Source organism: Pseudomassariella vexata, assembly GCF_002105095.1.
Source record: "Pseudomassariella vexata strain CBS 129021 chromosome Unknown BCR38scaffold_28, whole genome shotgun sequence".
Lineage (NCBI taxonomy): Eukaryota > Fungi > Ascomycota > Sordariomycetes > Amphisphaeriales > Pseudomassariaceae > Pseudomassariella > Pseudomassariella vexata.
The window spans coordinates 185,153-201,101 of record NW_024467983.1 but is presented as its reverse complement, the minus strand read 5'-3'; the positions used below and the strand labels follow the sequence as shown (position 1 = coordinate 201,101).

Here is a 15,949-nt window from a genome sequence, read left to right as displayed (position 1 = left end):
ACACCAGCCTTCCACGAGGGGTGATGTGAAAGAGATAATTATTCAAATCATACAACTGATCAAGGCAACAATGAATTACGTTGACTGCCCTGTGTTTCCCTTTTGCTCATTGCAGCTAATCTGACAATCTTCTGTGCGTGTCTACCCATTTCGCTTGATATAAATAATAAAGTTCGAAGGGCAATGTCCAGAAGCGCCAGCTGCGCCATGTCCACAACCATATATATCCATGATTGATATAAGCCCGCAAGCTGGACCAGCCGACGCCCCTTTCCACCTCTATATGCAGAAACCGGTATCCTTGAGGATATGTCCGTAGACTTATTATACTGGTCCAACTGACCCTCCGGTCTCTTTCCGGTAAAAGGCAAATAGCGCCAGCCCGTCACACCCGACAACTCCAAACTCCACATTCAGCAAGTGGCATCCTTCCTTTCCTTTTCCTTACTTTTTTCTCCTTTTCTCTCCAGAATGTGGTATTAGAGCAACACAGTCGAGTCTACTTCTTAACAATCTTGGCGCTCAGCTCGGCAATGCTCGAGTCACTGAGCACTTCAAAGACGGAGACATCGACTCCGCACTCTCTGAAGACCCAGTTGCGGACTCCGACAGCAACGAGCGAGTCCACGCCATAGGCACTGAGCGGCTTACCCTCGTCAACATCGTCGACCTTCATGTTCATACTTTGCGCAAGCATATGCATCAGACCCTTGCAGACGATAACCTGTGCATCTTCAGTGTCGGTGACTTGCGACAGCAGGAACTTGACGCTTTTCTCCGCGCTAGAACCTTCCGCTGCGGTGGACTCAGACTCGGGAGGCATATCAACCTTGTTGAGGTGCGAGAAAAGCGCCGTGCGCGTCCAGTAGGGGTCTGCAGGCTTGTTCTGGCGGATAAGGCCGCCAGTACCGACGCCGATTACGACCTGGGGAGGAATACGCTCATCTCCGACCGTGTAACCTGTAATAGCGCGCTCTACAACCCGCTCGAAGTCTTTCAAACGGATGCCGAAGAAGCCGCTGGCCTTGAGCTTGTCGAGGGTGGCAGGGTCTTCAGCGAGCATACCGGCGCCGAGGACGGGACCGAGATCAATGGAGACGGACCGCATTTGGCCCTTTGCGTCGATGTGCCTGGCAAGTGCATCTTGGAATGCGTTTCCCACGGCATAGTTGGCTTGGCCGCGGTTGCCGATGACTCCAGCCGAGGATGATAGGAAGATGAAGAAGTCCATGTCTCGTGGGAAAAGCTCGTAGAGATGCATGGATCCCTTGGTCTTTGGACCTGTCGCTGCATCCCAGTCATCATGCGTCATATTGTCGAAGACAGCGTCGCGGATTTTGGCAGCACACTGAAAGAGACCCTTGATGGGTGGCATGGTTCGTTTGATGTCCGCGACAACTGTCGCCAAAGAGTCTCTGTCGCAAAGATCCACCTTCATCACACTGACATTGACCCCTCTGTTTTTGAGAAAGGCAAGGCACATCTGAGAAGTTTCACTGCTCGCTCCAGAACGAGAAAGGAGAGCGATGTTCTTGACGCCGTACGATGCCAGCAGCTTCGCAATCTGCATTCCGAGGCCACCTTGACCCGCGAGAACATAGGTAGCATCTTCATGAAGATATTTGCTCACTGGATGGGGCCGAGGAGGAAGGATGGGGACAGGTTTGGACTCCGACGGCTGACAGTATGTCGGGCCACAGTGACTATCTTCACCGCACGCCCCGATGGCTTTTGGTAAGTCGTCATAGTCGCACTTGGTAACCAGTGGCGGCATCCACTCTTTGAGGTCGAACGAGCACAAGAACTGGAACGACTCTCCCAATCGTCGGGGTTGATGCTTGATGAGGTAGGCTAGGTCGAGGACATTAGAAGTGAACGTCTTGCCGGTAAAATCGACAGTTGTGCCGCTTGTCATGTCTCTCTTTGTAAAGCAGACGATATGCCCCGCTGTGAAGCTGTCAGGACCGTGGTAGTGGGTTATATGGAAGAAGAATACTTACAATGAGCTACACAAGCATGGTTCAGGTCGCGATACTCTGCAGTGGGATCAAAAATGACATTTACACCCTCGTTATGGGTCAAACGCATGATTGATTCAGTAAACGAAGTGTTGTTTGCGTCAAGAATCCAATCATCAGGCAACTGATAATATTCTCTCAGTAGGTGGCGTTGCTCATCATTTCTCACCGTTGCAAACACCCGGGCACCGATAAATTTGGCCATGCGAATTGCAGCTTGGCCGAAAGAACCTCCACCGGCATGAACCAGGACGGTCTGGTAAGATTTGAGACGAGCGGTCGCGTACAGTGCGTAATCAGCAACGGCCATACTTGTGGGGAGGACAACGACAGAGGGGTCGTCAATATCATCCGAGACTTGCTGCACGAGGCATTGGTGGCAGCTGATATGTGTTCTGAAGGAACCTCGGGCAATCGCAAGCACTCGGGCGCCAATATTGAGACCGTGGACATCATTACCGACTGCCTCAACGATTCCGTAGACATCAGTGCCAATTGAGTTATCCCTTCCACGACCCATAACGATGTCAATGTCGAGAACGCTCAGGCCAACGGACAAGACCTTAATCTTTACCTCATACAAGGCTAGGGGCAGGTCGGCATGGCTATCGTCTGCCCAGTATAGGCTGTCAGGTTTACCAATCTCTCGAACCTTCAGCTCGAGGGGTCGACCTCGCTGCTGGTTCATCATCTGTAACGCAGGTTCGGGCCCTGTTGATCCCTGTTCAATCATTCTGTTGAGTGAATTGATTGGAATAAGTCTGGGTACCAACAGCTGACCTCCTCGCGCGGCATACTCGGTCTCTCGGTATTTGGCTTGATGTGAAGGAGAGAACGACTTCAAAAACAGGCTTTTGATCATATCTATGGCGTCATTTGATTCAAGCTCAGAATCGTGGCTCAGGTCGTAAGACACCAAGTGTTTCTTCAGGTCTTCCGAGTGAAGCGTACATGCCATGGCTTGAAACAGCGCAGCTTGAGGATCCACCGAATCAACCTGGGCTCCTCGCGTAACCCAGAACAAACCCTTGGTTGAGTTCACCAAAGTTCGGAAAGCCAAGAAGTTGTCTTCTGACCATTTCCAGAGGAAGTATTGATCCGAAAAGGCCTCCAGTAGCGACAAGCAGTAGGCAGGAAGGTCTTTACCGTCTCCGATGCTTGCCACGTTGCGGACCTGGCATTTGACCAGTTTCTTCATTATCGCATTGCAAACCTTGTTAAGAGCTGGACTCTTCAAGTCTGGAATCAACAAGAACACGCCGCCTTCCAACTCCACGGGAAGGTCAGACTGGCCGGATATTTGGTTCTCGGTTACAGCATCTGCAGGCTGTGGCTCCCATATGATTTCAGAACAGAGGTTGTGGTGATTCGGCAAAAACACACCATCGCCACCGTTGGGGCTGGTAATCAGAGCTGTGAAGGTCATATCTTTGATGACTATGAGTGGCTTCTGTCTGACAGCCAAGGTTGGACTCTTCCATGATTCGTCAGCTACGACGAAGGACACAGTTGCATCGCGGAAGGTCTTGCGGGCAGCGGTAGCGTGTCCCACCAATTCGGTGCCAGCTTGGGTGGGAAGCAAGGGGTCTGCAGAAATATAAATGCTTCCAATGTATGAAGGAACCATTGAATCGTCACCCATGCTGAAGGCAGTCTGAAAGATGCCGTCTAGTGTGGCTGGGTGGATGATGTGAGGGAACTCGAAGCCCGCCGGCATAACGGACTTGGTGTCTGGTATGCGGACAGTGAAATTGCATTTGTTATCGCGCTTCTGGAGAGAGGTAATGTTCTGGAAGAGGGGGCCATAGTTCATTCCAATGACATCAAGTGTTTCGTAGAGTTGGCGCGGGATGACAAACTCGTCGCAAATCTTCTTGGATTCCAAGTAAGCATTGTAGTAGCGCTCTGCTTTTAGGGCTCTCTCCTTCGCAGCGTGTCCGTCGAGTTGATGCGGCGAGTGACTGTTGTGGATGGTAACCAAACCGCGGCCATGTTGCTGCCAGGCAGCATCGAGGGGCTTGGAGTAGATACTGAAGTCATATGTCACCGGTGCCGTTGATGTAGGAGCAGAATAACTCGACTTTCTTGGCCTATTTCGAGTTTCATCCTCGTGCTTGCTCATATTCAGGGCATACTCTAAGCCGTGGGAACTCGATGGGATAATCATAGCCTTGTCGATCCTAAACTGGGAAAGTTCGATGCCAGCGAACGAGCCCGGTGCCATCTGCTTGGCACCCTCAATTACCATTGCCACCATACCTGCAGCTGGATAAAGTGTAGTCTTCTGTACTTGATGATGCTCGATCCATGGGTTCTCCTGGACGCGAAGGAAGCCTCGCCAACGGGGTTGAAAGGGAACGGAATCTGCTGTTGGACGGCCAATAAGATCGTATCTTCCGTGGACTTGAAACCGATTGGCTCGCGAAAGATGGGATTCATGCCAATACGCTATCTCATGGTTCCAAGGATAGTTGGGCAGATCAGTGATCAACTTCGGGCGACGAAATGATATGTTTCGCATGACAACCCACGCCATCTCCACGTTGCAGCCACGATTCCATAGCTCGCCTATGGCTTGAAGAGCGGTCATCGTAGCTGGTTTATTCCGACGCAGCATTGAGAAGTAAACCGGTGCGTGTTTAACTTTCGGATCTGCCTCGAAGATCTGCTGAATGGGACTCTGGAGTGTGGCATGTGGACCGAGTTCGAGGATCATGTCGGGCTTTTTCCCATCGGCACGATGCATCATTGCCGTCATGGCCGCGGAAAAGCGCACAGGTGACACCATATTGGAGACCCAGTACAGAGGGCCCAGTTCAGTCCAGTCCACGGCACTTCCAGAAACAGAGGAGAACATCACTGGGATGTCGCCTGACGGGTCCTGTAAGAGTTCTGGTGATTCAGACTCAATATCTGAAGCATTTACGGGTTTTCCACGAGCATGAGGATGTATAACCGGCTTACGGGCAGGTTGTCTCGGTTTCAGGTGCGCAATGAGCTCGAAGTACTTTTCCACGCAACGTAGCATGTGGTGAGAATGGTAGGCGACGTTCACGACAAGCAACCGGTTGAACACGCCGTCATCGTGCAACATGCGCTGGACCTCCATAATGTCACCACTGTCGCCCGAGAGAGTTACCGACACAGGGCTGTTGATGCAAGCGACCACCACCTTGCCAGTCTCGACTCTGTCCACGTATACCTGAACCTCGGAGAACCCGAGACCGACCGCAAGCATTTGGCCTTTGGTCTCTGCATCAGCGTCCGCCAAATATTTCGCGCAAAGGCCGCGGTAGTAAGCGAGCTCCCAAGCCATTTCTCGAGAGATGGCGCCCATGGCATAAGCGGCGGCAATTTCTCCGGAGGAGTGACCAACCACAGAGGCTGGGGTGACTCCGTAGTGTCGAACGACAAGATCCACTAGGGCGACCTGAATGGCAGTGGTAGTCGGCTGGGAAATATGCGGTTCATTGACGTTGGTGGAGTGTTCGTCCTTCAGCAATTCGGCAATAAGGCTAAAAGGGCTGTTCAGTTTATCACTCAAGTAATCAGACGCGCATACAATGGACTGCATGAAGATGTCGAAGCCCATCAGCTCTCGGCCCATGGCGAACCACTGTGCCCCTTGCCCGCCAAAGACGAATGCGACGCTGGCCGTTTTGTCTTCGGATGTCCGAATAAAGCCAGATTTATCAGCCGCTCGCAGTTTGTCAATGAGATCATCTGTGTCTTGCGCTGCAATCGCGACCCTCCATTGCATTTTGGTTCGTCGACAGCCGAGTGTATAGGCAAGATCTTCCAGGAAGCCGGGGCCTACATTGTTCTGGTGCTTGTGAAGATGGTCCTTAAGGTAGTTAATCTGATTCTCGATGATTCGCGAAAGCGCTCGTTGCTCATGGGCTGAAAACACAAACAGATGCGACTTCTCATCGCGCCTTGGCACGACAGAACCTCTAGCTCGCTTGCTAAGAGCAGTCGCTCGCGTCTTGATGGCGTCAAGTGTGGTTTTAACGAGCACGTAGCTCAGCGAAGGATCCCTCATGTCTTCAAGAATGGCCGTACTGTGATGCGCAGTCAGACCACGCTCCGCAAGGTAGTGAGCAGTGTCATCGATGATGACATGAGCGTTGGTTCCACCGAAACCGAAGCAGTTAATGCTGGCGCGTCTTAATCCGTCGACTGGCCATGGCGTATTTTCGACTGGGACCTTGCGGAGTGGAACAGTCAGCATGTACATGCATTGTCATGAATTTCACCGCATACCTTTACTTTCCAACCCTCAAAGTCTATAACAGAGTTGCCAGGTGCTTCAAAGTTGAGGTGCTTGGGTATGATGCCGTGTTCCACAGTAAGGATACCTTTGATCAGTCCTGCGATGCCTGCGCACCCTTCAAGATGACCAATGTTCGTCTTGATAGACCCCACATACATGGGTCGATCGGTTGGGCGTTGGCCACAAAGAGCACTCGAGATAGCCTTGAGCTCTCTTACGTCGCCAGCCTGCGTTCCGGTACCATGGCATTCCACAAAGGCTGTTCTGTCAAAGTCAAGCTTGGCTCGCTTATATACGCCGCGTATATTGCGAGTTTGCGCCTCCGAGCTGGGGAGCGTAATGCCTGTCGAAGGGGTTAGTAGTCTTCAATCAGTTACCCATGCGGAATTCAGCATACCGGGGGTTCGACCGTCTTGGTTGACTCGCGATCCTCGAATGACAGCACGAATGTTGTCATTGTCGCGAATGGCGTCACTGAGTCTCTTCAGGACGACGATGCCAATTCCTTCACCTCGGCCGTATCCATTGGCACGAGCATCGAAGGTGTAGCACTTGCCATCTGGACTGAGGAAGTTCAAGGCAGTCATAGGCATCATGGTGTTGGGTGTCAAGATCAAACCGGCACCACCAGCAAGGCCCTGGAGTTGACGAGTTAGCAAGTTCCGTTTGTAATTGGGCAATGAGAGAGGGTCGAATAACGTACAACATTGATTTCCCCGTCACGCAGGGCTTGACACGCATTATGAACACACACCAAGCTTGCACTGCAGCCGGTGTCGATTGTCATGCTAGGTCCGTTGACGTCAAGGAAGTATGATATGCGATTGGACATGATCGCAATGCCATTTCCGGTGGCGCCATAGATCGGCGAGTTGTCCGGATCTCGAAGCACGATTTGCTCATAGTCTTCTCATGGTTAGTGAAAAAAATTTTAATTCATGAAAAGGGTCGCAAAATTACCTTTGACGAATGATCCAACCCACACTCCAGTCTCTGACTTTCGGAATGCGGTACGATCGACGCCGGCTGAATTGGAACGATTCTCAGTACGTCTTATTCTCAAATTGGGGATTGGTAGATGACCAAGCACTTACCATTGTCCAATGCTTCAACGGCGACCTCGAGAAGCATACGCTGCTGCGGGTCGACCGCTTTTGCTTCATCTGCGGGAATAGAGAAGAACTAGATATGGTGAGGTTAGCGTGAGCAGCCAATGGGTTACGACCCGGCCATGGAAGCTTACCGAGCTATCGAAGGCTGCCACATCTTGCTTGAGGAAGTGAGCACCGCGGAAGCAAATCTGCCGGGCCCCAGTTAGAACGATCCCAAGACATCCTAGGCCGCGAAACTTACGCTGCCTTGTCTGTTGCCACTAGGGTGGAAGTAGCTGGATATGTTCACACGATCCTCAGGAAATTCCGACCAAGCGCTCTCGCCGCGTGTGAGCATGTCCCAGAGTGCCGTTGGCGAGGTCGCGTCACCTGGGAAACGACAGCCCAGGCCTACTACAGCAATGGGTTCCATGCCATCAGGCTCTGCGGAATCCATCTCGATGATGATGGAGTTTGGACTATTTCCTAGACTTCGGCAGAAACTCCGAATAATTGATTAATGTGGGTAAAGATTAAAGAATATTCGTATGTCAAATCCTGTCCAGAAAGGTCGCAGTGATTAATTGCGTAAAAGCATCACGATGTTTAGTCGTTGTTGGTCGAGACACGTTACATCGAAAAGATGTACCTTATACCGAAAAGACGTATGTGTCGAGGGTAGCTGCCCTTGTGCTCCGAGGCTGCACTCAAGAACTCGCTCAAGTAGGGACTTAATCGGTAATCCACAACCAACAATCTGAACAATTCGCAATGGACGGAAAGCAAATTGTCCTTGATGTCTTGATCAATGATGGTGAATAGTAGGTTTATCCTCGCTTTGCACAATGGAGTAGGTGAATGTCAATTGACATCCGGCCTCGGCTGTCTCAAAAGGGGTCAACTGACCGACTTTCAGAGAATGGGGAAGGCACGACACTGAGCAGAAATAACACACTTGGGGGGGGGAAAGCGCAAACAGCAGAGACGACGAGGTATCATACAGAAGCGGAATAGCGAGACATACCGCTCCTTTTTTATGACAACCGGGGAAGAATATGGAAGACCAACTGAAGTGCCAGTGATACACCGGAACAGGACAAGGCACATCATGGGAGGGAGTAAAAAACACAACCTATTTGCAGGCTAGAGTGCAACATCCGTCTGATCCTGCCTGTAGATCTATAGTATTGGACAATTCCTCTGTCCATTGGGCAACAATGGCCATGCACCATCACAGCCCACAAGCTTATCCATTTTATCATATTTGCCGGGTTCGAAGACAAGCAAATGATAAGCTTAAAACGGGCCGAGATGACAAAAGCTTTGCTTCCGGCAAGATGGGCCAGACCAGCCCGAGACCAAACATTAGACATATACCCGAGATCAAGTAAACGGCCGAACCCTGGGAGTAGCATCAGCAAACAGACTACTGTAGAATGTTTTGTGATTGGTCAGACAGGAAATCGATGCGGCTCCGTCATATTGTGCTCCGAAACTGACAACTGACCGATCCCTGAACCAACGGTCGAACGGTGTAGAAGGCCCTCCAGCTGGACCGCATCACATCTGCAGCTGAGGCCATGCGTTCGATTTCGACCAACGAGCAGTACCACGGGTGCACAACAGCGAAGGATTCTGATTTCCTGGAATGCTATGCTAGTCTCAACGGAATCGTCCCTTCTCGGCCATCTGACTTGATTGCTACCCAACTTCTGCAAAGACTGCTTCCCTGCAGCGCCATAGACCAGCGCGTCGGTACGCGGTGTGAGTAAGGCCGCAAACGTGTGGCGATAACCTCAGCGGCATGAAGAGCGCGCAAGTGCCGCATCATAGGCGCAGGCCTCGGAACGTCGTTCTAGAAATAGCCCGGCATACAATTTGCACGGAAACCCAGCCGACATTACTGTCAACCAGTAATAGGGATGAACCATGAGTGTACCATTACACGAAGTTGAGTGCGTCATCCGGGGCATTCGATCGTCTGATCTGAAATCAATATTGTCACAACAATGTGATGATCATGACAGAGGCTCTGAATAGAAAATCTGACATACGAACCTAAGCAGCGCCACGCTAACTTACCTTCTGGGGCTGACAACAGGTTTGCTAGCGTAACGAGTCTAGCATTAGATCGCCGAATAATGCTGGATTATGCTTGAGGGGGCAGCAATTCGGCATCCACACACCCTTGGGGCAGCAGGAAAGCTTGTTGCCACACTTTCCGGCCGCAGATACTGTGCTATATTTGGCTGAGGTCCATTTTGCCAATGTATCATGAATCCATTACAAAGAATGGGAAGTGGACTCAATACTTAAGTAGTGTATGCGGTTGGAGCAGATGTGTTGTTGGCGTCGGCCTCTGCAGGATCAGTATCTGGCATACCAGCTCAGGCTCGCACTGCGTCGACGGTAGGCAGGCCACGCGGGCAGGCCACAGGAGTCGTAGCATGCGTGCCTCGCCTGCACGGCAACACAGTTGGCATGTAATCGGCGACTCGGTTGGTTGCCGAGGAAATCCTGCCTCCGTTGCACCAACACAGAGTCCGAGCAAACACATGCAGCCTCTTCTTCAAACCCGACTCGAATAGCATCACACGATAAATCTGTCGTGTCTTTGGGCTCCGATACGTTCGGGGCAAAGGAAAGTCATCCAAAGATCAATCGATTGATTGGTGAAGTAGGACTTGTTTGGTTTAAAGTATGAAGTCTCGGGTGGATCAACGCGATGCACTGGTGCGCACCTGCCGTTTGAAAGCCAAGGCGCTACTGCATTACTGCATAAGACAGCGTCTAGTTAGTACTCAAGCAGCAAGGGCTCATGCATCAAACCGATAGATCAGTGGAGCCGAGCTGCGCAGGTATTCTGCAGTTGGTGTAGTGAAAGTAACGCGCCAATTGTTTCTTCAGGACGTACTTCAAGAAATTGAACGTCAAACTGGCTTCCCTTCCATCTAGATGTGACCGGGTCGTACCTTGACCAACGACCTGCTCTTATTCTCAGACCCCATTTATTTCATGGTTGGACACATCAAGATGTTGACTCTAAGCCGATTGGTGGGGTCAAGATTCTGGCCCTGAGCGTGCGCCGGTTCTTCAACAGCAAGAGTTGGTCGGACAGAGTCCCCGGCTCTCAAGCCGACGGCCAACAGAAAGCACGTACGTCGGTCTGCAAATATACGAGTCCGGCTCTATTTCTGGCCTGCTCATCGTTATTTCCCACCTCTTCTGCGGTAAGGACGCTTGCAACTTTGGGACATCCAGATTCGGTCAAGGTCTCGGAAGCTAGGGGCAAATATGTGACATCCCGCATCATTGCAAGCGTTGGGTCTCGTACTAGCTACGTAAGTAGCCAAAGTTATCAGATGCTGGCATGCTAACGGTGGCTGTGTCCCATGCAGCAGCCTTGCCAGATCCATAGCTGTAGACTAGCACAACAGGGTGATTCAGGGAAGAACTATAACAGCAGCGCACGATCTACCAGTTCGACGTTCGTGTAAATGGTTAGTTGGAAGGTTCTGATTCAGCTGAACAAGTCTCAAGTTACAAAGGCACACAGGTACACAGGCACACAGGTACACACGGCATTGCACATGATCTCCTATGCAGATGCACCCGTCTCTGGTGGTCATTTTTGGCACTGGACATGTAAGGAGACGTTTCCGATTCTGTATCTCTCCAGATAGATGTGCAGGGAATTACCATCTGCCCAGCCTGTCGGTGTCAACCTTGTCAGCATAAGCGAGCTTCGGCAAGGGGGTTAGATGGGGGCAGGGTAAATGGAGGTTTCCAAGTAGGCTTGTTGAATGTATTTACGAGCTTAGTCTGTGGTCAGCTTGCTGAGAAGCGCAACAACGATACGGGTCTTGAAACTTCGGCAGTCGGCTGCTTGGCTGGATGTTGGTGAAAGGAAACAGCTCTCGCGTCTTCGCACATAGCATGTCCTTTTTTGTACTGAGGATGGAAAGATACTCAATGTGGATAAAGGCACAGTGTTTGTGCTTGCCAAACGCTTTTAATTCCATACACATGTCAGAGTGCTTTCATTTCGCAGTCTCGAGCGCTGTCACACCTTGCACAGCACCCATCACCAGTTGCCGTATGGCTTTTGCTGGTAGCACAGAGACATCGAAGCCGGAGTACGGTGGGACTTGAAGCACCCGAAAATATTTGGGTATGATGGTGGCTACTGGCATGCTCATGCTTGTGCATTCAATTTGGGTTTGGGTGAATGTGCAAGTTTCGTAGTGCTTAAGTCGTGCTTCATTGTGAGACTTGCAGCCACTTATAACCAACTTGTTTTATTGTTTCGGTTGCTGTTATCAAATAATACATCCTTATACTAGATGCCCTTTTGACTGGAACATGACCATTTCTACTTACTTAAGTATTTACCTAAGGTATCTTGAAAGTGGACCACAATAGGGGATGAAACAAACAATATTGAGGTCTGGCTTTCACTTCGACTCAGGGCAACTGCGACCGAGCTCCTAAAAGCTTCAATGAACTCGTGCCTTCCACCAGCAATCGACACTCCTCCAAGTGGGTAACATCGCAGCCACTTTCTTCGAACGCAACGACTGCCGTGCCTGCCTTCCCAAGTACGATACTGCCCTATTTCCACCGCATCATCACAAACCTCTCACGTCCGGCCTCCCCGGTATTCCTACGATTAATGCGATCGTCCTCCCTGAAGCTGCTCTATTTTGTCGCTGCATTTTGGAATCTGTACAATTCTTCTGCCTACAGAGCAGCCCTTCCCGGTCTAAGCCTTCTCGACGACAGTCGAATCGCCCTGCGAATCCCATCAAATGGCTCCGCAGTACGGCACCCGCGCCACTTCCGGATTTGGCCGTTCGACTTCATTGGAAGAGGTCAATTTAGGTCGGGTGGGTTCAATGGAGGAATCACTTACTCCTCCGGTTCGGGAATTGGGAAATGTGGGAGTTTCTTTGAGTCCCTTAAGACAGGCTTTATTGGTTTCCACGTGAGGCGCCCCTTCGAGAAGGTCATGGATACAGCTGACTTGGCTTGAAACCAGACTTCTACTTGGACTTCTCTTCTCATGTCTCGACGCCTCCATTGTGTCGACTTCTCTTGTGTCTATTTCTCTCGACCTGCAGGACTTCCTCAATGCACCATGGGTTGTGTTATCCTATCTACTCGCCTACTTCGGTATGTGGCATGACGGATCCGCGACGGAGAGAGTTTCTGCAAGGCAGGATGCTGACTCTTCGCAGGCTTTGCCGTCGGATTTGCCAAAATGAGTGACATATACGGTCGCCGCACACTCATAATCATATCGTGGATCCTATTTACAGGCTTCTCACTCGGATGTGGTTTAGCACAAAACATGCTGCAACTGTGAGTTCGTGCTTACAATCGCAACCTGTGAATAATAAACTGATCCATGTACAGCACCATATTCCGAGCATTTCAAGGCATTGGGGGCTCGGGGCTATACAGCCTAGCCCAAATTGGACTCTTCGAGATAGGACCCGCGCATAACCCAAGTTTGCTGGGAGCTCTGGTGGGAATGACACTGGCAGTCTCTTTTGTCCTTGGACCCATTCTTGGCGGTACTATCAGTCATATGGCAAGTTGGAGATGGATCTTCTTCATCAAGTGAGATTTCCATAGTCCCTCCACCACTATTAGTTTGCTAACCAGAAATCAGCATCCCCTGTGGGGTTGCAGCTCTGCTGTCCTTGATCTTCGCGTGGCCCCGGAGTACGGGCTCGAGCCTCAACGCATGGGACTCGTTCAGAAGCATCGACTTCCTTGGAAATATCATGATAATTGCGGCATCCACACTCCTGGTCTTCTCGCTGCAATCAGCGGGGTCGTTCAACTTTTCTTGGAATAGTCCCGTCATAATAATTACATTGACAGTGGCTTCATTGAGCTGGATTGTATTTCTGACCTGGGAGTTCTTCTTGGGATTGAATCGCCACACGCGAATAAAGCCCGTCTTACCTTTGCGACTGTTCACACGACGGCCATACCTCGCAACTTTGATGTAAGTCCCTGGTGTCTCTTTTTTTTTTATTGTGGCAATATTAACACAAACAGATGCACACTGTTTTCCGGGTTCTCCTACTTGGCGATCATCATCATTCTGCCAGAGCGTTTTCAGATTGTCAATCTGGAGAACTCATTGATGTCAGGAGTCCATCTCCTTCCGGCGCTTGGCGCATGTGCCTTCGGGTCTTTCCTCGCAGGTGCACTGTCGGCAAAGAGAAACAACACCTCGATCACTCTGATCGTGGCTTCATGCCTGCAACTAATCGGTGTCGGGCTTATGTCGACGTTATCAGATATAACAACCGAGATTCAAGCCCAGTACGGATACCAAGCTATTTTTGGACTGGGAGTTGGGCTGGCATTTGGTGCCGCAACGATCCTTACAGCCGTACAATCTGCCCAGGAAGATTTGGCTGTCGCACAGGGATCAATCGCTCAAGCTCGCGTATTCGGCGGCGCCGTTGGGATTGCAGTATGCAGCATCATTTTTAACGCGCAAGTGCAAAACCAGTTGGCCGGCCACATGAAACCCGAAGACTTGACGGCCTTACACCACAGTCCAACGATCACGAGTTACTTGCCGCCGCAAACCCAGTTGCTCGTCCGTAGAGTGTACGCATCGGCGTTTACGTTCGATATCCAAATCCTGATCTGTGTCAGTGCAGTAGCCCTACTCGCCAGTCTTTTCACCTTCGAGCTCCATCCTCCACCCATGCCTTCCCGTCGGCGTGAAGAGAAGAAAGAAGATCTCGTGGGCACTCCACGCGAAGTGCAGAGCGAGACGGAGTTGGAAGACATGGCCAGCGTCCATCGAACCGTGTAGTGGACGCGCTGACAGCTGACTTCTTTACTTACGACTTATGGTAACGTAGCACAGACTACGGTCTGGGAGCGACTCTAGGCCAGCCCCTGGATTATGTGGCCGCATTTTTTTGCATCGATGAACAAGTGCAGGACGCTCTCTACTGGTGTCTTTGCCCCGGTCGCCTTTCTTGTGGGAAGCTACTCACTAACATACACGCACGGACGACGACTTCATACTGGCAGGACCCTAATATTAAGTTTGGGGCAAAACTACTGCTGGAAAGCACTCATGACATGTCATTAGACTGGATTATGAGACTCATATGGTAAAGCAGGTAGAGAAGACTCGAGGTTTGAGCGGCGAATATCGCGATATTTTTAGGGTCAGGCAAGGGGTCAACCCAGTCATGTATCTTTCTGTGGCGAGTAACATGTCCTATCAGATTGAAGGCGTCCATGGCACGCTTGGAACCATATACTCTATTCTGGTTGTCAGTCTGAAAATAAATGTTGATCATCGATCATTCGGCGTCTTAGAAATGTGAAAGTGAAGACATTATTGGAACACATGTTCGTAACGTCGTCGTCGTCATCGTCGTCGTCGTGGCCCAGCTCCGTCACACTCTGTGTCAAGGATTCATTACAGTACAGCTTGCTCGACCTCACTATCCTCACTATAGGCATCAGCTCAAATACAAACCCATCATTTATCGTCCTCACTGTCGAAATCCGCCATCCGACCTTGGTAGGACAGACTGAAATCCATGTCTTGCCACGACGCATCAAGAGGCGTATAACGGCCATACTGATGGCTTTCTGGGGAGGTGTGGTGGCTAAGACATACATGTGTTACGCACCTGTTTTGCATCTCAGGGTCAACCTGAAGCTGCTGCTGGCTGGCTACGTACGGAATTGGGCAACACTAGACTCGCATGTGTGACGTGGAGATTCAGGGTCGCACTAAACATGTGAAGATGAACAAGGAATGTAAGGTGCACCGTTTTGCCACAATGTTGGAGCTCATTATTTGCTCTTCGTGGTGTTGCGAGTTTGCGAGAATAGGGGTAATCGTGAGAGTGGGTGTTGATAACAAACCACCGCATGCTGTGTAGTACTAAACCCCACGACAGGATTTCTTTCAACTTTCAACTCACATTTCATGGTCTCCTAGTCCTTATGAAACATGTTTGCGTACACACCCTAGGGGGAGCGTCATTCTCGTGCTGTCGATTGCCGTGGTTTCGGCTACGTTCTCTCGACTCCCTCGGTTGAACAATGTATTGCTTGTTGAGTGAGACAGACTTTATGGTAGCTTTCGAGACTTTTCGGGACCTACCAACTAAGGGGTATAGATAACGTAGTCAAGCAAATGCCGTACGAGCACGAAGATTTGCAGACAAAGTCCGACACATCGAGATCCCCCAGCTACCGAGTCAGCTCATACCATGACTGACACGATCACATTATCTATACCTTTCAATTCCATCAGATGGACTTCACATAGCATTTGTGCGTAGATCAGGTTTCCATTTCTCTCGACTACTTCGTCTACGCAAAAAGCATCAAACAGGAAAGACCCAGTAAGGTGGTTGGTTGCAGGGTAGTGCTGCCCAATTGCTCCGCTTCCACTCCGGGGCTCAAACACTCGTGGAATCGTCATGTTCACGACTTGTTCATTTGCTGGGTGGACATTACGAAGACAAATCTTCAATAGACTGGGTTCACACCGCTATTACTGATTC

General features: G+C 50.5%; 2 protein-coding genes across 2 annotated transcripts; one reads left to right on the top strand and one right to left on the bottom strand.

The window, feature by feature from the left end:
- Window positions 1–499: 499 nt before the first annotated feature.
- BCR38DRAFT_491200 (uncharacterized protein) lies at window positions 500–7,839 on the bottom strand (the record flags this gene model as incomplete). The annotated part of the gene is made up of 9 exons (XM_040864630.1): window positions 500–1,947; window positions 2,001–6,225; window positions 6,282–6,634; window positions 6,689–6,929; window positions 6,995–7,197; window positions 7,252–7,317; window positions 7,386–7,473; window positions 7,535–7,591; window positions 7,645–7,839. The coding sequence occupies 9 exons, from the start codon at window positions 7,837–7,839 to the stop codon at window positions 500–502; spliced, it is 6,876 nt and encodes a 2,291-aa protein (XP_040709560.1).
- A 4,351-nt stretch (window positions 7,840–12,190) lies between these two features.
- BCR38DRAFT_462045 (major facilitator superfamily domain-containing protein) lies at window positions 12,191–14,226 on the top strand (the record flags this gene model as incomplete). The annotated part of the gene is made up of 6 exons (XM_040862599.1): window positions 12,191–12,263; window positions 12,372–12,554; window positions 12,620–12,743; window positions 12,798–13,004; window positions 13,057–13,398; window positions 13,452–14,226. The coding sequence occupies 6 exons, from the start codon at window positions 12,191–12,193 to the stop codon at window positions 14,224–14,226; spliced, it is 1,704 nt and encodes a 567-aa protein (XP_040709559.1).
- Window positions 14,227–15,949: the final 1,723 nt, after the last annotated feature.